General features: G+C 44.9%; 1 protein-coding gene across 2 annotated transcripts in view; it reads left to right on the top strand.

The window, feature by feature from the left end:
• Positions 1 to 22,171, top strand: part of ADAMTSL4 (ADAMTS like 4) — a 274,339-nt gene that overhangs the window by 232,916 nt on the left and 19,252 nt on the right. Inside the window, exons 10-15 of one of the 2 annotated variants that reach the window (XM_089678942.1) lie at positions 1,154 to 1,262; positions 2,856 to 3,104; positions 6,615 to 6,744; positions 18,567 to 18,771; positions 20,816 to 20,989; positions 21,516 to 21,689. In XM_089678942.1, the coding sequence (XP_089535068.1) occupies positions 1,154 to 1,262; positions 2,856 to 3,104; positions 6,615 to 6,744; positions 18,567 to 18,771; positions 20,816 to 20,989; positions 21,516 to 21,689 (1,041 nt within the window). Of the gene's footprint in view, positions 1 to 1,153; positions 1,263 to 2,852; positions 3,105 to 6,614; positions 6,745 to 18,566; positions 18,772 to 20,815; positions 20,990 to 21,515; positions 21,690 to 22,171 lie in introns of both variants that reach the window. The other variant, XM_089678941.1, reaches the window with a different exon arrangement.

The raw sequence follows: 22,171 nt of genomic DNA, 5'->3' as shown, positions 1-22,171 counted from the left end.
GCACAGAGACTACATACACAAATTGATAAAATCAGTAATTCTTTATTTGACCTTTAGTCACATATAAACATTAAATAAAAGACTAGTTGTACAGTATCCCCGCTATGAATGTCCCAAAGCTGGCCATATGTTGATATGAAGAAGTCTATTTCCAATATGGAAATAGAGACATGCCCAGGGCTATGCATGTACCTTCAATCCCAGTGTGACACAGGCAATTGGCTGCTCAAACACTGACGAGTTCCAGTGGTGGGGGAACACAGAGAAATACGGTCTTGTGGTCTTATGTCATAATGAGAAATTTTTTAGAGCAGCTTTTCTCAACCTTTTAAATCAGAGGAACAAATATAATTTTCAGGTCTCAGGGAACCTTGCTAAAAATAATTCATTGGTGGTCAGTGGGAAGAATGCCCCTGACCTGTACATTGGTGGTTTGTAGGAAGAATGTCCTGTATATTGGTGGTTAGTGGGAAGAATGCCTCTTAAATTGGTGGTCATTGAGAATAATGCCTCATACATTAGTGGTCAGTGGGAAGAATGCTCCTTACATTTGTGATCAATGGGAAGAATGCTCCTTACATTGGTGATCAATGGGAAGAATGCGTAAGAATGCTCTTTACATTAGTGATCAGTGGGAAGAATGCTCCTTGCATTGGTGATCAGTTGGAAGAATGCCCCATACGCTGGTCAGTGAGAAGAAGGCTCCTAACAATCGTGGTCAGTGAGAAGAATGATTCCTACTTTGGTGGCCAGTTGGAAGAAAGCTCCTTACATTGGTGGCCAGTGGGAAGAATGTCCCCCTTACATTGATGGTCAGAATGCTTCCCTTACAAACAGGTAAAAGACTATTAGTGCCATGCTGTTGGCTCTGTCAGGTGGTGTTGGACCTATAAATCTGAAGGCATTATCAGATGGAGGGTCAGTTAGGTATAATTTAAGGAACTCCGGTTGATAATTGCTGGTCTAGAGCATTTGGTTGATTTTGGTTGATTTACCTCAATTGCATTTACAAAAATATTTCTCTGATTACATACATTAATGTATATTTGACATTCCTATATCTATTTTGCAGAATGAAGACTGGTTCAATTTGCGTGTTCATGACAATACAGTCATTCAGCATCACTAACTCTTTATTATTTGTTGTCTGTAGATGATATTTCAGCAAGACAATCCAGGAGTGTCATTCCAGTACTTCATCTCCTCTCCGCCCAGCTCGGATATCCCTGGCCACATCCCTAATGTCCCACAGCAGGAGCATGGTAAGAGCCACTTTTGTGACACATAAGGGTCTGACAGGCTATGTTTACTGGGTGTCAGGTCAATGGCAGATAATGCAACCTTACATCGCACTTCTGTCATCATTGTCCAGATGGCTAGCTCTAAATCGTTATAATAAATATTAAAATCCATCTAGAATAATGCCGTTCTTGCCTGCACTTACTGTGTGCTTAAAGAGGAACAATATTTTTTTTTGTCAGTTTATTCAATTTTTATTTAAAGTTTTTAAACTGATGTTTTATATCTGTTTTTTTATTATAAATATACAGTATTTGTTTTACACATGACAATTTAAATTTGAACTCCAGGCATGATTGTGTAGCTCTGTATTCATTAATACATCATTAAATGGAATGCAGCAATACCAGCAGTGTAGGTACTTAACTTTGACTTGTTATCAACCTCCACTGTACAGCAGAGCTCACACTAGGGGAGGAGAAGCAGTACTCGTACTCTAGTGCTCATGTGCTAGCAAAGAGCATGCTGATAGTAGGAAAGAGCGGAGACATATGAGCACAGACATATGAGTTCATCAGTTTGTTGCTTCTTCTTTCACTGTCCACTCACAGTCATTGGAAAAGACAAGACCTGCAATTGTTAAACTGGTTGTAAAGGGTGAAGGTTTTACCCATGAAGGTAAAAAACCTTCTGTGTGCAGCAGCTCCCCCAGCCCCCTCAATACTTACCTGAGCCTCATCACGATCCAGCGATGTGAATGACATCCTTGGCTGACATCATTGGCTGAGACAGCAAACGGAAGCCATCGGCTCCCGCTGCTGTCAATCACAGCCAATAAGGAGAGAGGGACGGGGCCAAGCCATGGCTCCGTGTGTGAATGGACACACGGAGCAGCGGGTGCCCCCATAGCAAGCTGCTTGCTGTGGGGGCATCCAACAGACAGGAGCCAGGAGAGCCTGTGGGGGACCCGAGAAGAGGAGGATCCAGGCTGCTCTGTGCAAAACCACTGCACATAGGTAAGTATAGACACGTTTGTTATTTGTATAAAAAAAAAATATGAACCTTTAGAATCGCTTTAACTATGGCAGAGAAAAATCAGGTTTCCTGCCCTGGTAGACAGGGCTGTGCTATGTGGAGCTGTGTAAAGTGTAAGACTGAGTAGAAATATACATCTTTTGGGAGATAAAACAGCCCTCATTCATGCATTATTTCAGTGTATTTAGTTTTATGCCTGAAGTTTAGCTTTAATGTATGATAAAGGATTCCCAGTGCACCATGGGCCAGCTATGGACATTGCAGAAGCTGCCTGTCGTAAGTCTCTCTGATTGAAATATTGTAGAGAGAGAGGGGTACAGAGGATGATCAGACACAACTCCTACTCTTTCTCTTTGTGTAAATTTTAGTTTGAGCTTTTGACCTGTGTTAAGTGTTGCACAGCTTTAGAGTTTGCATGTGCTTTGGCCATGCATGGTAATATTTTGCACATGTTAAAATGCAAAAGCCACATAACAAATCACTTGAAACATATGGTATACGTTACCTTAAGATTGTTGTCTTTTGTATCTTTAGACGATGAACATCCTAACTGACTTTAAACACTGAAAATCTCTTAGCAGGACCTCAGAGATCAGTTCCATCCATTGACTCTTTCCCTCAGACCAGTCCCCGAGGCAATCCTGTAGAGCGTCATCTGGTGCCTCCACCCCAAGCCCGGCCGCCACCACCACCAAGGCCAGCCGGAACTCTACAACGGAACGTCCGCATCCCCCCGCTTCCTGCCCCTCCCATTCATTACTGGCCAGAGCAACCCCAGTTCTTCTGGAGAAGAGTGGGCAACACTCCATGCTCTGTGACCTGCGGCAAAGGTAAGAGCCTCTGTCATTGTGAATGTGTTTTGGTCTTGGTCTGTAATGACCCAGATCCTAGAATTGAAGTTCTTTTAAGATGGAAATTATAACAGACTTGCCTATTGGACCCCTATTGGACAATGCAGCCAGGTCACCAACCCCTCGCTGCAGTAATACCAAAAGACTCCATCTTTTTTTTTTTCAGCATGTTCGCTGTTGCCAGATGACAGTTTTGCACAAAATTCTGTCCCCATTTTTTTTTTCAAGGTCATAATTAAAAAATTATCTAGGAAACAAGAAGCACATTTTACTTGCCCATGCATTCATAGGTGTATACATCAAGCCCAGGGGCGGACTGACCATTTGGAAACTCGGACACTGCCTGAGGGCCCGGGGTCAGTAGGGGGCCCCATGAGATGCCCCTGGTACCTTTTTCATAGGCTTTTTGAGTTTGGGCAAGGACACAGGGGCCCCATGATCCCCTATTGCCCGGGGGCCCCATGAGTTGTCAGTCCGCCCCTGATCAAGCCTGCCCATTCCTGAAAATCTTCTGCCTGCTGGTAATCTGGTGTGCTGAGAACACTTGCCTTCTCTTACAGCACAAATTCCTTGCCCCACCCACTGTGGTCTTATATCATCATGGGTGCAATGTATTATCTAGATCTCTGATTAAAGGTGAACTCCATGTAAGTAGCTAAATATATAGATGGAATACATAGGATCTGTTTTAGCTGGTGGAGGATTTGAAATTCTGTGCAGCCAGTTTTGAGATCCAGGCACCCATATCAGACAATGCAGCCAGGTCATCAACCCTTGCTGCAGTAATAACACAAGAGGTCAGGTTAAAAACACACCGGCAGCCAGCTGATTGGATAATGAATGAGGAGAAGCAAGCTGCTGAGCAAAACCCACTGCTCTTTCCTCCTGTCTGCATGTTCCCTGTTAGCCCCTTAGCACTACAGCCTATATGGTTCCTAGTGCTGACTCACCCTCTTTCAGTCTGAGTGCTGCTGTGCAGGGGGTTACAGGGGCAGATACTAAGGCGTTTACGCCTTACTCTAGTCGACTGCATTAAATGGTGTTTTCATTTAAGGTAAATCGCTAAGTCCCTAAAACTTTGGGGAAGTTGCAATGTTTCCTTGATAGAATTAGAAGCTCATTTTTTATTAGGTTACCTCTATTGGCTCTTGATAGGTGACCTTCAGGAATTAGCCCAAATCTTCTTTTGCAGTGGGCCCCCCATTAGGTCTAGGGGTGCATGAATAAGGAGGAACACTTTCCTTATTCCCTGCTCTGGCAGGCTCTCTTGATTCAAGCAAGTGGTCCAGCACTGCCTTCCCTCTAAGGCAGTCCCGGCCGTGGTCACATGCCTGCCACCTACATTTACAATGCAAGGTTAATAGCCCCCCAAAAAAGGAGAGTACCAGAGCCGTCCAGGACATGGGAAAGGTTTGAGTCTCTTCATCCTCCCCTTAATGAACATTTAACCCTTACAGTGCAGAATGGGGGGGGGGGGGGCACTGCAAGAGTACATTTTGGCTAATTTCCGGAGATCAACCTTAAGTCACATTACCAATCCTGATGCTGTGAGAACTCTGCAATGGCAAGATCCACCATGGAGGACACAGTAGGGAGATGAAACGTTCACCTGCTGGCGTGTGTTGCTCCCTCGCTGTCTGGATGTGAGACACTTTGCTCTCTGTTTCCAACAAATTTACATTCTGCAATGAGGAAGCGTCACCTTACTGATATATCCAGCAAATGAGGGACACATGCAAGCAGGTGAGTGTTCTTCCTGTACATTTTAGCGGTCCTGTCGCCAGCAATTTTTCGCTGGTGTCACAAATGGGCCTAAAGAGGAGTTTTAGACTGTTACATATTTTAGCTACACGTCAGACATCAGACAAATGTAAATGATCACATCAATGTGTGTGAGATTTTTACAACCTTGTCACTGTATGGAGTTTTTCATTCTATACTGTATGTAAGTACTACAGGGGTGGACTGACAACTCAGGGGGCCCCCGGGCAATAGAGGATCATGGAGCCCCTGTGTCCTCTCCCACACCCAAAAAAGCCTATGAAAAAGCCAATAAAAGGTACCAGGGGCATCTCATGGGGCCCCCTACTGAGCCCGGGCCCTCGGGCGGTGCCCGAGTACTTGAATGGTCAGTCCACCCCTGATGTACTATGTATGCCATATTGGCTCATTACATATGCAGGCTCTGCTTCTTTTCTGCCCAGCTAGGGGCTCAATTATTTTTATTTATGCAGGAAAATCATTCGGTTTTACTCCAAATAATAGGAGGTTTGGTAATGCTGGCATGTGCCCTGTTGATTCATGTGCAATGTAAATTCTAGTGATAGGTCCACTTTAAAGCCCAGCTGAACGTTCAGTTTAAAGCAACTAAATACATTCCCGGTGCATAATAAACCAAAAGGAGTTCAATGTGTTTTACTTTTAAAGCAGCCACAGCCTGAGTAGTAAAGCCTGTCCACTGCCAACATGCTACAGAAAGGGATCCTCGGTCTTTGTGTGGAAGCATTGATCTCTCTGCAGAGGTCTAACATGTCCTTTGAGTCAAAACTATAGTTCTGCCATTAGCAAAGCTCACGCTCCTTGCTGATTGGAGAGCTAGAGGCCTGAATCAGGAGGGGGCTTGTAGAACCTAAGCATCAGATCACTGCTTCCTTACAGAGTGAAAGGACTCTGCAGGATGCTGGCAGGGATAGGCTTTACTACTCAGGCTGTGGCTGATCCTTTAAAGCAATCAAACTGTAAGACTTTGCTGGTTCCTTATGGAGAGCAAGGGTCTCACTCTGCAGGATGCTGGCAGGGATAGGCTTTACTACTCAGGCTGTGGCTGATCTTTAAAGCAATCAAACTGTAATACTTTGCTGCTTCCTTATGGAGAGCAAGGGTCTCACTCTGCAGGATGCTGGCAGGGATAGGGTTTACTACTCAGCCTGTTGCTGATCTTTAAAGCAATCAAACTGTAAGACTTTGCTGGTTCCTTATGGAGAGCAAGGGTCTCACTCTGCAGGAGGGTAGCAGGGGATAGGGTTTACTACTCAGGCTGTGGCTGATCTTTAAAGCAATCAAACTGTAAGACTTTGCTGGTTCCTTATGGAGAGCAAGGGTCTCACTCTGCAGGATGCTGCCAGGGATAGGCTTTACTACTCAGGCTGTGGCTGATCTTTAAAGAAATCAAACTGTAAGACTTTGCTGGTTCCTTATGGAGAGCAAGGGTCTCACTCTGCAGGATGCTGCCAGGGATAGGCTTTACTACTCAGGCTGTGGCGGATCTTTTAAAGCAACCAAGCTGTAAGACTTTGCTGGTTCCTTATGGAGAGCAAGGGTCTCACTCTGCAGGATGCTGGCAGGGGATAGGGTTTACTACTCAGGCTTTGGCTGCTTTTAAAAGCAATCAAACTATAAGACTTTGCACAGTGCACCTGAAATGCATGTAGATCATTTAAAAGGATAGATAATGTATTTGACCAGTTCTAAATGCCTCTTTCTCTATAGGGTTCTGGTACCCCGTCTTTCAGTGCGTCTCCAGGAGCTCCCTGGATGAGGTTAGCGAAGAGGAGTGTGATCTGTCCAGCAAGCCGTTCCCCCAGGAGGAGGCCTGCAACACTCAGCCTTGCCCTGCTTTGTAAGTGAAAACTTTTCCATATATAATATTCTCATTACTGCCAGCACACTGGATGGCTCACATGGATACATAATGGCAGCTCTTCTGTCCAGTCGGGTCACTTCTCCATATAAATTTATCACATATTGCTGCTAATTAGTGAAGATTAGAGATGAGCGAATTTCTCAAAAATTCGATTCGGCTGATTCGGCGAATTCCAGTGTGAAATTCGATTCGATGCGAATTTCTTCGCTACGAAGATGACTTATAAAAAGGGTTTCTAGGCTTCAGAGAGCCTTTAAATTAGTGCAGAACACTGTACCTTTAATTTAAATGCCCTTGGAGATGAGGAAAGAGAAGGAGAAGGATGAGAAGAAGGAGAAGGATGAGAAGAAGGAGAAGGAGAAGGATGAGAAGAAGGAGAAGGAGAAGGATGAGAAGAAGGAGAAGGAGAAGGATGAGAAGGAGAAGGATGAGAAGAAGGAGAAGGAGAAGGATGAGAAGAAGGAGAAGGATGAGGAGAAGAAGGATGAGAAGAAGGAGAAGGAGAAGGATGAGAAGAAGGAGAAGGATGAGAAGAAAGAGAAGGATGAGAAGGAGAAGGATGAGAAGAAGGAGAAGGAGAAGGATGAGAAGAAGGAGAAGGAGAAGGATGAGAAGAAGGATGAGAAGAGGAGAAGGATGAGAAGAAGGAGAAGGAGAAGGATGAGAAGAAGGAGAAGGATGAGAAGAAGGAGAAGGATGAGAAGGATGAGAAGAAGGAGAAGGATGAGAAGAAGGATGAGAAGAAGGAGAAGGATGAGAAGAAGGAGAAGGAGAAGGATGAGAAGAAGGAGAAGGAGAAGGATGAGAAGAAGGAGAAGGATGAGAAGAAGGAGAAGGATGAGAAGAAGGAGAAGGATGAGAAGAAGGATGAGAAGAAGGAGAAGGATAAGGAGAAGGAGAAGGATGAGAAGAAGGAGAAGGATGAGAAGAAGGAGAAGGATGAGAAGAAGGAGAAGGATGAGAAGACGGAGAAGGAGAAGGAGAAGCAGAAGGAGAAGGATGAGAAGAAGGAAAAGGAGAAGGATGAGAAGATGGAGAAGGATGAGAAGAAGGAGAAGGAGAAGGATGAGAAGAAGGAGAAGGAGAAGGATGAGAAGAAGGAGAAGGAGAAGGATGAGAAGAAGGAGAAGGATGAGAAGAAGGATGAGAAGAAGGAGAAGGATGAGAAGAAGGAGAAGGATGAGAAGAAGGAGAAGGATGAGAAGAAGGAGAAGGATGAGAAGAAGGAGAAGGAGAAGGATGAGAAGAAGGAGAAGGATGAGAAAAAGGAGAAGGATGAGAAGAAGGAGAAGGATGAGAAGGAGAAGAAGGAGAAGAAGGAGAAGAAGGAGAAGGATGAGAAGAAGGAGAAGGATGAGAAGAAGGAGAAGGATGAGAAGAAGGAGAAGGATGAGAAGAAGGAGAAGGATGAGAAGATGGAGAAGGAGAAGGATGAGAAGATGGAGAAGGAGAAGGATGAGAAGAAGGAGAAGGAGAAGGATGAGAAGAAGGAGAAGGATGAGAAGAAGGAGAAGGATGAGAAGAAGGAGAAGGATGAGAAGAAGGAGAAGGATGAGAAGAAGGAGAAGGATGAGGAGAAGAAGGATGAGAAGAAGGAGAAGGATGAGAAGAAGGAGAAGGATGAGAAGAAGGAGAAGGATGAGAAGAAGGAGAAGGATGAGAAGAAGGAGAAGGATGAGAAGAAGGAGAAGCAGAAGGAGAAGGATGAGAAGAAGGAAAAGGAGAAGGATGAGAAGATGGAGAAGGAGAAGGATGAGAAGATGGAGAAGGAGAAGGATGAGAAGAAGGAGAAGGAGAAGGATGAGAAGAAGGAGAAGGAGAAGGATGAGAAGATGGAGAAGGAGAAGGATGAGAAGAAGGAGAAGGAGAAGGATGAGAAGAAGGAGAAGGAGAAGGATGAGAAGAAGGAGAAGGATGAGAAGAAGGAGAAGGATGAGAAGAAGGATGAGAAGAAGGAGAAGGATGAGAAGAAGGAGAAGGATGAGAAGAAGGATGAGAAGAAGGATGAGAAGAAGGAGAAGGATGAGAAGAAGGACAGTTCTGTGACAGTTTCTGTCTATTTCTGACAGTTCTGGGACATTCACTCCATACAGCTGTTTCAACCGCTGTATGGAGGGAATGTCATGGAACTGTCAGAAATAGACTATTAATGACAGTTCTGGGACTGTCCTTCCATACAGCGGTTGAAACATTGTATCTATTTGTTTCCATAAATGGATCCATTTATGGAAACAAATAGATACAATGTTTCAACCGCTGTATGGAAGGACAGTCCCAGAACTGTCATTAATAGTCTATTTCTGACAGTTCTATGACATTCCCTCCATACAGCGGTTGAAACAGCTGTATGGAGTGAATGTCCCAGAACTGTCAGAAATAGACTATTTATGACAGTTCTGGGACATTCCCTCCATACAGCGGTTTCCGGCAAAAAGTGTATGTGCAGAGTTCCTCTATTCTGCAGATACACTTAGAGGAGCTCTGCAGATACACTTAGAGGAGCTCTGCACATACACTTTTTGCCGGCTTGGAATTATTCTTATTTTCATCCTACTTCTTCTTCTTCTTCTTCTTCTTCATCCTCATCCTCATCCTCTTCTTCTTCTTCTGAGGATGAGGATGAAGAAGAAGAAGAAGAAGTAGGATGAAAATAAGATTAATTCCAAGCCGGCAAAAAGTGTATGTGCAGAGCTCCTCTAAGTGTATCTGCAGAGCTCCTCTAAGTGTATCTGCAGAATAGAGGAACTCTGCACATACACTTTTTGCCGGCTTGCAATTATTCTTATTTTCATCCTACTTCTTCTTCTTCTTCTTCTTCTTCTTCATCCTCTTCTTCTGAGGATGAGGATAAAGAAGAAGAAGAAGAAGAAGAAGAAGAAGTAGGATGAAAATAAGATTAATTCCAAACAGGCAAAAAGTGTATGTGCAGAGCTCCTCTAAGTGTATCTGCAGAATAGAGGAACTCTGCACATACACTTTTTGCCGGCTTGGAATTATTCTTATTTTCATCCTACTGCTTCTTCTTCTTCTTCATCCTCATCCTCATCCTCAGAAGAAGAGGATGAGGATGAAGAAGAAGAAGAAGAAGAAGAAGAAGAAGAAGAAGAAGTAGGATGAAAAGAAGAATAATTCCAAGCCGGCAAAAAGTGTATGTGCAGAGTTCCTCTATTTCTGACAGTTCTCTCACAGCTTCTTCACATGTACAGTGGTTGAAACATCTGTATCCTAAATGGAAACTAATAGATACAATGTTTCAACCGCTAAACATGTGTTCCTTCTGTCAGAGAACTGTCAGAAATAGCGGAGCTCACTGCAGGGACACTTTTGCCGGCTGATCGGGAAATGTTCGATTCGCGCACCCGAAGTAGGCAAAATTTCGGTTTCGCCGCGAATCGAATATTTCCTGAAATTCGACTCGAATTCCGGTTCGCCTGGTTCGATTCGCTCATCTCTAGTGAAGATCTTAAAACTAAATGTAAACTATTGTTTGTAGATGACCGTGCAGGACTGACGAGCCACAGAGCCCCATTCACATGGGATGGACTCCATTAAGCGGATCTGCCTGCTCAGTGGGGGATCTGTCCGCTGATTTCCGCTGAGCAGGCGAATGGTAGGTCTGTGTCCACTCTGCGTGTGCAGAGCGGACATGCACACAACCTGCTGTTCTCTATGGGGCAGTTGGATGTAAACGGACTGCCTGACACCAACAAGGAGGCACCATTTCTTCCACTAGCACCATTTTTCCTTCCACGGACACCAATGATGGAGCACAATTCCCCCCACTGATATAAACAATTAGGTATTATTCCTCCAACTAATACCAAGGATGGGGCAATATTCTTCCCACTGTCACCAAGGATGGGGTACTATTCCTCCCACTGTCACCAATAATGGGCACTATTCCTCCCACTGTCACCAATGATGGGGCACTATTCCTCCCACTGTCACCAATGATGGGGCACTATTCCTCCCACTGACATCAATGATGGGGCACTATTCCTCCCACTGTCACCAATGATGGGGCACTATTCCTCCCACTGTCACCAATGATGGGGCACTATTGCTCCCACTGACATCAATGATGGAGCACTATTCCTCCCACTGACACCAATGATGGAGCACTATTCCTCCCACTGACACCAATGATGGGGCACTATTCCTCCCACTGACACCAGTGATGGAGCACTATTCCTCCCACTGATACCAATGACTGGGCACTATTCCTCCCACTAATACCAATGATGGAAAATATTCCTCCCACTGACATCAATGATGGGGCACTATTCCTCCCGCTGATACCAATGATGGGGCACTATTCCTCCCACTGACACCAATGATGGGGCACTATTCCTCCCACTGATACCAATGATGGGAACTATTCCTCCCACTGATACCAATGATGGGGCACTATTCCTCCCACTGATACCAATGATGGGAACTATTCCTCCCACTGATACCAATGATGGAACACTATTCCTCCCACTGACACCAATGATGGGGCACTATTCCTCCCACTGATACCAATGATGGGGCACTATTCCTCCCACTGATACCAATGATGGGCACTATTCCTCCCACTGATACCAATGATGGGACACTATTCCTCCCACTGATACCAATGACGGTGCACTATTCCTCCCACTGATACCAATGACGGGGCACTATTCCTCCCACTGATACCAATGACGGGGCACTATTCCTCCCACTGATACCAAGGATGGGGCACTATTCCTCCCACTGATACCAAGGATGGGGCACTATTCCTCCCACTGATACCAATGATGGGCACTATTCCTCCCACTGACACCAATGATGGGCACTATTCCTCCCACTGATACCAATGATGGGGCACTATTCCTCCCACTGATACCAATGATGGTGCACTATTCCTCCCACTGATACCAATGATGGTGCACTATTCCTCCCACTGACACCAATGATGGGACACTATTCCTCCCACTGATACCAATGACTGGGCACTATTCCTCCCACTGATACCAATGATGGTGCACTATTCCTCCCACTAGCACCAATGACTTGACACTATTCCTCCTTCCACTGACTACAAGCACTATGTCATTTTGTTTTACTCCTACTGATGCTGGGACATTTTCTACTACCACTGGGCAGTCCGGCCCTCCTAAAGTCTGAAGGACAGTAAACCGGCCCTTTGTTTAGAAATTTTGGAGACTCCTGTACTAATGGCTTCCTATCTGTCTGTTTTTGACCAGATCGGATGCAGGCAGGTATAAAGGTAAACATGTCCATTTACATCTGCCTCCACGTACAGAACAATGGGTGGTCCGATCCTGTCTGCCTGAAAAACTGACAGATGGACCCAATCGGTCCACTCGTTTGAAAGGGGCCTTGGGCAGATTGTTGGTGGATATCTATGTGATCACTATGGTAAAGGACTCTTCTAGGCGATTGGTCCCCCAGAGGTGGATATTGGTGGTGGATTCCTTTAAGATCCTGCGGCTGCTACCTTCCTGATATGACGTTGAATGCCGTTGCAGCTGGAGTGACTTGAATAAGTGTGGAGGAGTGCCAAGTAAAAGATGGTCATCTCGCGAGGTGGTTTATCATAAAACTTTATTGGAGTGACAAAGGTTACAGTACGGCCAACGCGTTCAAGGGAATAGCCTCCCCCTTTCTTCAAGTCTGTTTTCTGCCCTGTTTGTTAGGGAAAACTTGCTGCATCTCGCTCGCAGCACACCGAAATTCTGCTGCTCAGCTGATAGAATATATTTATCTGCAATCATCCTCTAATGGAGTGTGACCACTCTACAAAGTACTGCATAAACAGCCCTGAAGAAGGGGGAGGTTAGTTCCTCGAAACGCATTGGCTCTACTGGAACCTTTGTCACTAAAGTAAAGTTTTATGATAAACCACCAAGTGAGATGACCATCTGTTACCTGGTGCTCCTCTATACTTTTTCAAGTCAAAGTCTATCATGAGTGCTGCTGCCAGACTCATCCACCTTAATAACTGTTCTGTATCAGCCACCCCTCTCTGCCAATCCCTCCACTGACCTTCACTAGTGTCCTCCACCCCTCTCTGCCAATCCCTCCACTGACCTCCACTAGTGTCCTCCACCCCTCTCTGCCAATCCCTCCACTGACCTCCACTAGTGTCCTCCATCACTCTCTGCCAATCCCTCCACTGACCTCCACTAGTGTCCTCCACCCCTCTCTGCCAATCCCTCCACTGACCTCCACTAGTGTCCTCCACCCCTCTCTGCCAATCCCTCCACTGACCTCCACTAGTGTCCTCCACCCCTCTCTGCCAATCCCTCCACTGACCTCCACTAGTGTCCTCCACCCCTCTCTGCCAATCCCTCCACTGACCTCCACTAGTGTCCTCCACCCCTCTCTGCCAATCCCTCCACTGACCTCCACTAGTGTCCTCCATCACTCTCCGCTAATCCCTCCACTGACCTCCACTAGTGTCCTCCATCCCTCTCTGCCAATCCCTCCACTGACCTCCACTAGTGTCCTCCATCACTCTCTGCTAATCCCTCCGCTGACCTCCACTAGTGTCCTCCATCCCTCTCTGCCAATCCCTCCACTGACCTCCACTAGTGTCCTCCACCCCTTTCTGCCAATCCCTCCACTGACCTCCACTAGTGTCCTCCACCCCTCTCTGCCAATCTCTCCACTGACCTCCACTAGTGTCCTCCCCCCCTCTCTGCCAGTCCCTCCACTGACCTCCACTAGTGTCCTCCATCACTCTCTGCCAATCCCTCCACTAGTGTCCTCCATCACTCTCTGCCAATCCCTCCACTGGCTTCCCATTGCCCAACGGATAAAATTCAAAACATTAACAATAACATATAAAGCCATTTAGAACTCTATCCCAAATTACATCACCAAACTTGTCTCTAAATATCACCCAAACCGCATGACCTCCCGCTCTCTAGCTCCCTTGTGTCCTCCTTCCATGCTCGTCTCCAGGACTTCTACAGAGCTTCCCCCATCCTCTGGAACTCTCTACCCCAATTTATCAGACCATTGCCTACTCTGCTCACTTTTAGGTGATCTCTGAAAACCTATCTCTTCAGGGAAGCCTGTCCTGCCTTCCGGTAATAATGGAATCTTCTACTCTTCCAACCAGTCCATCCCCCACAGTTACTACCTTTTGTACCACTAGCCCCTCCCTCTTAGATTGTAAGCTCCAAGGAGCAGGGCCCTCCTTTCCCTCTTGTATTGAACTTCATTGTTGCTGTATTGTCTCCCGTTATATTGTAAAGCGCTGAGCAAACTGTTGGCGCTATATAAATCCTGAATAATAATAATTCATTAACCCCTTCCTGTTGTCTCCTAATGGCCGTTTAAGTGACTCTTAACATCTATAGCTGTCTTCCCAATCACAAGATTACTGTGATTGGCGGTTACAGCAGTCACATGATTGGGAACCCATCCTCACAGTGACCCAAGAGTTGTTGGTGACAGATCAGTCGGTGTATTGAGATGGCGCAGTGAGCGCCACGAGCGGCCTGTCAGCCCAGAACCTCCAACCTACATAGACACGCATGTACCACATAGATCATGTCAGTGCTCATTCAAACTACTGTTTGTGGTTTGGGCTTTTACCACCCCTCTTCAGCTGGGGGTGTACATATGCTGCGGCCTTGACGTCCTGTACCCTCTGTTGCTTGTGGCTGGTATGGCCTCACCATACACAACCCATGCAAGTGAATAGGGCTACTCTGCAATCTCCTTGCAACCACGTGCAATACATTCCATTGCAGCACACTAGTGTGGGATTTATGGGGTTAAATGAAGGGGTGAGTAGCGCCCTCTCACTGCCTGAAGATTAATCCAAACATGGATCGCTCTTCAGAGAGCACTGTTAGTGTAAACGAGCCCCAACACTGGCAGTAAGAAGATAAAAGGTAGTTGCCTGCAGCTAAGATTGCCACCTGCGCAATAAAAATTGGACTTCTTATCAATATTATTATTATTACCGTTCATTGCCTTTAGAAGACAGCATGAGTATGTTTCTGATGTGAAACAATATACAGAAATTGTATACATTTTTTATCATTAAAAAGCTGTCCTTGAGTACCAGTCAAGTGACTTTTCCAAGAGTAACGTCATCAGTTTGCTGCAGTCTCCTCTCCTTCGGTGATCAGACTGTACATTGTAACTTTGTAACAAGTCATAAGCTGAGAGGCTGCATGAGACATTTGTGACACTAGCCAAGAACTGCACAGGTACTAGGATTTACATGACGGTGTTACCTCTGAGTCGACATCTCAGTCCAGAAAATGAATCCAGGACACATTTTTCACTATTCATACTGACAATCTTTATTTGTTATGTTTAAATTGAAAACAGGGCAGCTAAACTGACATTTTCAGAGTGAGCTGGCTGGTTCAATATCCATGAATACACAATTCCGCATAAAACGTGGAAGCTTTTCCATTTCCAAGTTTTTATTATTTATACAGAATGATTTTTAGAGGATTTCGGAGCGCAGTGCTGGCGGCCTGTTGACACAGCTGAAATGACAGGCTGCCTGCATACTGCAAATGTAGATGTACAGTGCCATCTAGTGGATACTGGGAATACTGCAACCATTTTCCAAAAATCTATTTCTGACAATTTTCTATTAAGACAATGATGTACAAAAAGTGCTAACAAAACAGCCAGAGTACTTAATTCCCTGAAACACAATCTGTGACCCAAGGGCTGCATGTGGCACTTTGGTATATGATGTGCGGCCTTCGGACCTAAGCAGTCTGTAATAGGAACACTGATTATGGTAACAGCAGTGATCTCTACTATTTATTTATTTCAGGTACTTGTACAGCGCCGTCAATTTACGCAGCACTTTTACATATATATTGTACATTCACATCAGTCCCTAACCCTCAAGGGGCGTACAATCTAAGGTCCCTAACCCTCAAGGGGCGTACAATCTAAGGTCCCTAACCCTCAAGGGGCGTACAATCTAAGGTCCCTAACCCTCAAGGGGTGTACAATCTAAGGTCCCTAACTCACATTCATACATACACATACTAGGGACAATTTAGACAGGAGCCAATTAACCTACCAGCATGTCTTTGGAGTGTGGGAGGAAACCGAAGTACCTGGAGGAAACCCATGCAGGCACAGGGAGAACATGCAAACTCCAGGCAGGTGGTACCGTGGCTGGGATACTAGCCTCATGTAACACGTTTCCAGCTTCGTATTGCCTTCTGCAACATATCACCAGCCAAAAATGTAGCATGTCCACACTCTCTGACCATCATTTCCTCTCTTAGGTCTGTGGTCTCAGACAGTAATCTCAAGCAGTACATATATTGAACATTATATGCTGCCCTGTGGTGATGTCAGGGGCTGCAGTTGAGGCCCCTCATAGCTCATAAGCTGACAACCACTGACTTAAGGCCTAAGTATGAAAGAAAAGCAATCAAGAACCTGTACACACCAAATATTTCCTTCCTCTGGCTTTTAAATCCATGTAGATTGTAGATGGTTATTTTCAAGATGGCTTGACAAAAAAGAAACATTTCAATCTACACTTGTTGATTGCCCCCGTTGAACTAATATCCACATAGAGCCATAAAAATAAGAGGAAAGGAGTGGTGTGTGCACCATCTGTGGCTCATCTTGCTGTGTTGTTAATAGACCTTAGCAGCAGAAGATCATACTATATAGGCTATTCACAGTATAGTAGTATATTTCTGAGTAGAAAACCAATCTATCTCATCTGACTCATTTAGCTGTGTTGTGAATAGACCTCAGCAGCAGAAGATCATACTATATAGGCTCTTCACAGTATAGTAGTATATTTCTGAGTAGAAAACTCATCTCTTAGATTGTAAGCTCCAAGAATCAGGCCTTCCTAACCCTCTTGTATTGAACTGTATTGTTGCTGTATTGTCTCCCGTTTTATATATTAAAGCACTGAGCAAACTGTTGGCGCTATATAAATCCTGTATAATAATAATAATCTATCTCATCTGATTGATTTAGATGTGTTGTGAATAGACCTCAGCAGCAGAAGATCATACTATATAGGCTATTCACAGCATAGTAGTATATGTCTTAGTAGAAAATCCATCTATCTCATTTGACTCATTTAGCTGTGTTGTGAATAGACCTCAGCAGCAGAAGATCATACTGGATAGGCTATTCACAGCATAGTAGTATATTTCTGAGTAGAAAACCATCTATCTCATCTGATTCATTTAGCTGTGTTGTGAATAGACCTCAGCAGCAGAAGATCATACTGTATAGGCTATTCACAGTATAGTAGTATATTTCAGAGTAGAAAACCCATCTATCTCATCTCAATAATTTAGCTGTGTTGTGAATAGACCTCAGCAGCAGAAGATCATACTATATAGGCTATTCACAGTATAGTAGTATATTTCTGAGTAGAAAACCCATCTATCTCATTTGACTCATTTGGCTGTGTTGTGAATAGACTTCAGCGGCAGAAGATCATACTGTATAGGCTATTCACAGTCTAGTAGTATATTTCTGAGTAGAAAACTCATCTCTTAGATTGTAAGCTCCCAGGATCAGGCCCTCCTAACCCTCTTGTATTGAACTGTATTGTTGCTGTATTGTCTCCCGTTATATTGTAAAGCGCTGAACAAACTGTTGGCGCCATATAAATCCTGTATTATAATAATAATAATCTATCTCATCTGACTCATTTAGCTGTGTTGTAAATAGACCTCAGCAGCAGAAGATCATACTATATAGGCTATTCACAGTACAGTACTAAATCTCTGAACAGAAAATCCATCTATTTCTATTGCAGCACCTGCTAAATGCAAGAAAAAAATACTGAAATACTGATGTGCATTAATTCTATGTTTTATATTATTAAAAAAAATGAAGCCCTAGTCATTTTAGATAAGGGAATATTACAAAACAACTGTACACCCCCTTTAATTGTGAATGATTGCTTTGAAGTGGAGCAATCCATAGCTTTATAAGTGTGAATGACTAAATTCCTGAGTCACGGTATGCAGAAATATTGTAAAACTGTAACTGAATTTCCATCAGGTAACTGTTGTTCTTAGGCTCCTAGTTCTACCTGGCAGTACTATAGTGAGAAAATTGTGCCCATAGTCTGCTGCAGGCAGGAGGAAGCATTTCCTTAGTCTTCACTCCCCTATACACATTCTCTTTGTAGTCAATGCAGACTTTTCCTGCTTTTAAAAAAAGCAGATAGAAAGTGCTGGAACTTTGGAAGCGTTTTATATATATACTATATATTGTTGTCATCCAATATTACATTCGTATCACAAATATAAATTTACATATTTTGCTGGCAGCTTCTATACACCGTAAGGCTTTCACGATCACCCTGGGATGTGGTAGGGATGACTTAGAATTGAAGTGCCACACCAAAATATTCAAGCCCAAACACAAATACATTTCAATGATAGATTGTTTGCAAAGCCAATGCGTTTCAGGCTCTATATCTCCGCCTCCTCAGGACCTTGAAAAAACAAAACAATGTATGTGGTCTCAATCTTCAATCTATAGTGGGATGCTGTTGAGATGAGTTTTCCCAGCAATTTGTCAGGATGCTACTTGGGTAGATCCACATACATTGTTTCATTATTTCACTTCTGAGCCCTGATGAAGGAAGTGGAGGTACAGTCACTGAAAGGTGTTGGCTTTTCAACACTCGACTTGTATTTGGATTTGTATATGACTTCAATTGTTCATTTCCTAATTTTGTGACACCTATAAACTTTTCTGTGTTCCAGAAGTCTTTTATTACATTTAATGTATTAATATTAATTTACTTTCCTTTTCCCATGCAGCTGGGATGTTGGAAATTGGTCAGTTTGCAGCCGGACTTGCGGCCCTGGAATACAACACCGTCAGGTCCTCTGCCGGCAGATTTATGCAAATCGCACCACTATGGTTCACCCACAGAGGTGTGGCCATCTGCCCAAGCCCAATGTTACTCAGACATGTCAACTTCGTATCTGCAGCCAATGGGAGATCCAGAGCAACTGGAGCACGGTAAGGACCTGTATATCCAAGATACCTCTAGAACAGGGGTCTCCAAACTTTCTAAACAAAAGCCAAGTTTATTGTCCTCCAGACTTTAGAGGGGCCGGACTGTGGCCAATAGAATTAGAAATTGTCCTAGCCTCAGTGGCTGTAAACATTGCAACTTTGGTATTAGTAGGAGGAATAGTGCCGCCATCACTGGTGTCAGTGTTAGGAATAGTGCCCCATCATTGGTGTCAGTGGGAGGAATAGTGCCCCATCATTGGTGTCAGTGGGAGGAATAGTGTCCCATCATTGGTGTCAGTGGGAGGAATAGTGCCCCATCACTGGTGTCAGTGGGAGGAATAGTGCCCCATCATTGGTGTCAGTAGGAGGAATAGTGCCCCATCACTGGTGTCAGTGGGAGGAATAGTGCCCCATCACTGGTGTCAGTGGGAGGAATAGTGCCCCATCACTGGTATCAGTGGGAGGAATAGTGCCCCATCACTGGTGTCAGTGGGAGGAATAGTGTCCCATCACTGGTGTCAGTGGGAGGAATAGTGCCCCATCACTGGTGTCAGTGGGAGGAATAGTGCCCCATCATTGGTGTCAGTGGGAGGAATAGTGCCCCATCATTGGTGTCAGTGGGAGGAATAGTGCCCCATCATTGGTGTCAGTGGGAGGAATAGTGCCCCATCACTGGTGTCAGTGGGAGGAATAGTGCCCCATCACTGGTGTCAGTGGGAGGAATAGTGCCCCATCATTGGTGTCAGTGGGAGGAATAGTGCCCCATCACTGGTGTCAGTGTGAGGAATAGTGCCCCATCATTGGAGTCAGTGGGAGAAATAGTGCCCCATGATTGGAGTCAGTGGGAGGAACAGTGCCCCATCACTGGTGTTAGTGGGAGGAATAGTGCCCCATCGTTGGTGACAGTAGCAGGAATTATGTCCCATTGTTGGTGTCAGTGGGAGGAATAGTGTCCCATTGTTGTCAGTAGCAGGAATATTGCCCCACTAGTGGTGTCAGTGGGAGGAATAATGTCTTGTTTAGGTGTCCACCGAAACCCCCATTCATCCCCTCCTCCCTTCATGAGCGGAAGCAGAAGAATCAGCTCTTTGCTGTTGCCCCCCTCCCCCCTACAGTGTGTGACAGCTGTGTGGGAGCCGGGACTGTATGCTCTATCTGCCCCTCAGAGGGACTGGAGGCCCGTCGGGACACCTCCTGTGTTTCCTGCTCTGCGAGCCCCCGACTATCACGGAGGTCTCTGGCTGAATCTAATCTGTGTCCACCAAGGAGACCTCTGTATAGCTGTTTACCACCCAAAGGGAGGAGAATCCGTAATTGGCCTATCTCGTCCATTCCATCCTTTAAGGGGACCTCTGGCTATATTGCCTACATGCGTATTTAAAATACGCATCTGGTGAGTGCGTATTTTTTCTACACCTTGGGCAAATCACTGAAGTTTTGAAGTTATTATCAGCTTATACTCAGCACTTTGCCATGAACTGTCACTTTATTGATATCATAATTTATTCATTTATGAGTTATTATTTGGAATTAGTATCTTTAGCGCTGCACCTTTTATTATTACATTGTGGGTGCTGCAGAGGTTGTGGGCAGTGTTAGACACTGTTGGACGTTGGGGGCATTATGGGGCCCTAGAGGCTCTACAGTAGGCTTTGGGGCACAGAAGGGGGTGGGTGGTACTGTACATGGTTGTTGAGGGAGTTTAGAGGGCACACTATGGAATGTCAGGGGCACTATGGGAGCTGGGAGGCGCTGTCGGAGTTAGGGATTCTGCAGCTGGCTGTAGACCTGGTAAGAGGGAGGCTGCCACTTCCCACTTGGTAGTTGAGAACCACTGGTCTTGAGACAGCTCATCTCTGCTTTCCGGCATGGCAAAAAGTCAGTGAAGCATTAGAAATATCTGGTATCCAGTATTTTTCTGACCTGTCCGTTCTCTTCCACATTTAGAGTTGTGCTTACTCTGGGAGGTGTGCTTGTGGGCAAGCATCTTCTGAGGTTCTTTTCCTTCATTTTGCTCATTCTTGGCTTTACATCATTATATCCACAGTGCTCCGTCATGTGTGGTGTTGGACAGAGGATGCGGAATGTGCGCTGCATTAGTAGCCAAGGAGATGAAGTCGGTGAGGGAGAGTGCAGCAACCGCCTCCGACCTAGAACCAACGAGGCCTGTGACATGGGTCCATGTGTCCGCAGCTGGTTCCACAATGAATGGAGCTCTACAGTAAGTCGTTACCAATGGTAACTCTCGCTTCTGACAGATGGGTTTATTTCAAAGGACGATATTTAAATTACAGTAACCATAGAAGAAAATCCAAACTGATCAATCGGTGATAAGACTAGACTTATAACCCATCTCTAAGAATTACAAATATCATGCCTGTGTATTATGTACACTCAAATCAGGCCATTCGATCTGCCATAAGCCTCCCCCACTATCCCCCCAAACCAGTAATTGCTTCTCATCGTAGTGTTTGTTACTGCAACACTGAAAATCAGTATGGAACTATATTAATGAAGTCACTTCCATATAACAGTTATTTTAAAAGATTTCATCAAATGCCCCAGAATGGTTTATCTTAATATTTGCAGACCAAAGACTGGCAAGAATCTGTCATGATCTTCGCTAAAATCTTTAATATATTGTGCAGCTGACATGAACCTTCTGCCAATAGATTTTTATTTTTAGATATTGTCAATCTTCTTGGTGTTGCCTTGGTGCCAGATTTTCATATTTTTATCACTTGCAGTGTTCTTCAGAATGTGGAATGGGGATTCAGCGTCGTTCAGTCTTCTGTCTCTCTAGTTCGGCCTTAGATGAGTCTCAGGAAGGCTGTGGAGGAACAAAGCCTTCGGACATGAGAGTCTGTAACAGTGGACCCTGTGAACGGATAGTGAAGTGGTATGCAGGACCTTGGTCTCAGGTAAGCAGGACAGACCGATCCACTTTGTTCTCAACCAAGCATACAGCAACCAGACTACTCTGTATTCTGTTGCCTTGTGTACAGCCTACTCTTTGCTGATGCGGACTGTCTGACTACCCTCAGCTTGCTGCCTGCATTGATCCCTGCTCGAACTGGACTATTCTCCTATCTAGTGCCTTGTGTACTGCCTACTCTTGGCTGACCCAAACTGCCTGACTACCCTTTTGCTGCCTGCCTTGACCCCTGCTTGAACTGGACTATTCTCCCATCTAGTGCCTTGTGTACTGCCTACTCTTGGCTGACCCAAACTGCCTTACTACACTTTTGCTGCCTGCCTTGACCCCTGCTTGAACTGGACTATTCTCCGATCTAGTGCCTTCTGTACTGCCTACTCTTGGCTGACCCAAACTGCCTTACTACCCTTTTGCTGCCTGCCTTGACCCCTGCTTGAACTGGACTATTCTCCCATCCAGTGCCTTGTG

Source organism: Staurois parvus, unplaced genomic scaffold (genome assembly GCF_062004578.1).
Source record: "Staurois parvus isolate SC_StPar_1 unplaced genomic scaffold, SC_StPar_1.0 ptg000213l, whole genome shotgun sequence".
Taxonomy (NCBI): Eukaryota; Metazoa; Chordata; class Amphibia; order Anura; family Ranidae; genus Staurois; species Staurois parvus.
Note: the sequence above shows the minus strand (reverse complement) of the source record. Positions and strands in the feature narration are given on the sequence as shown.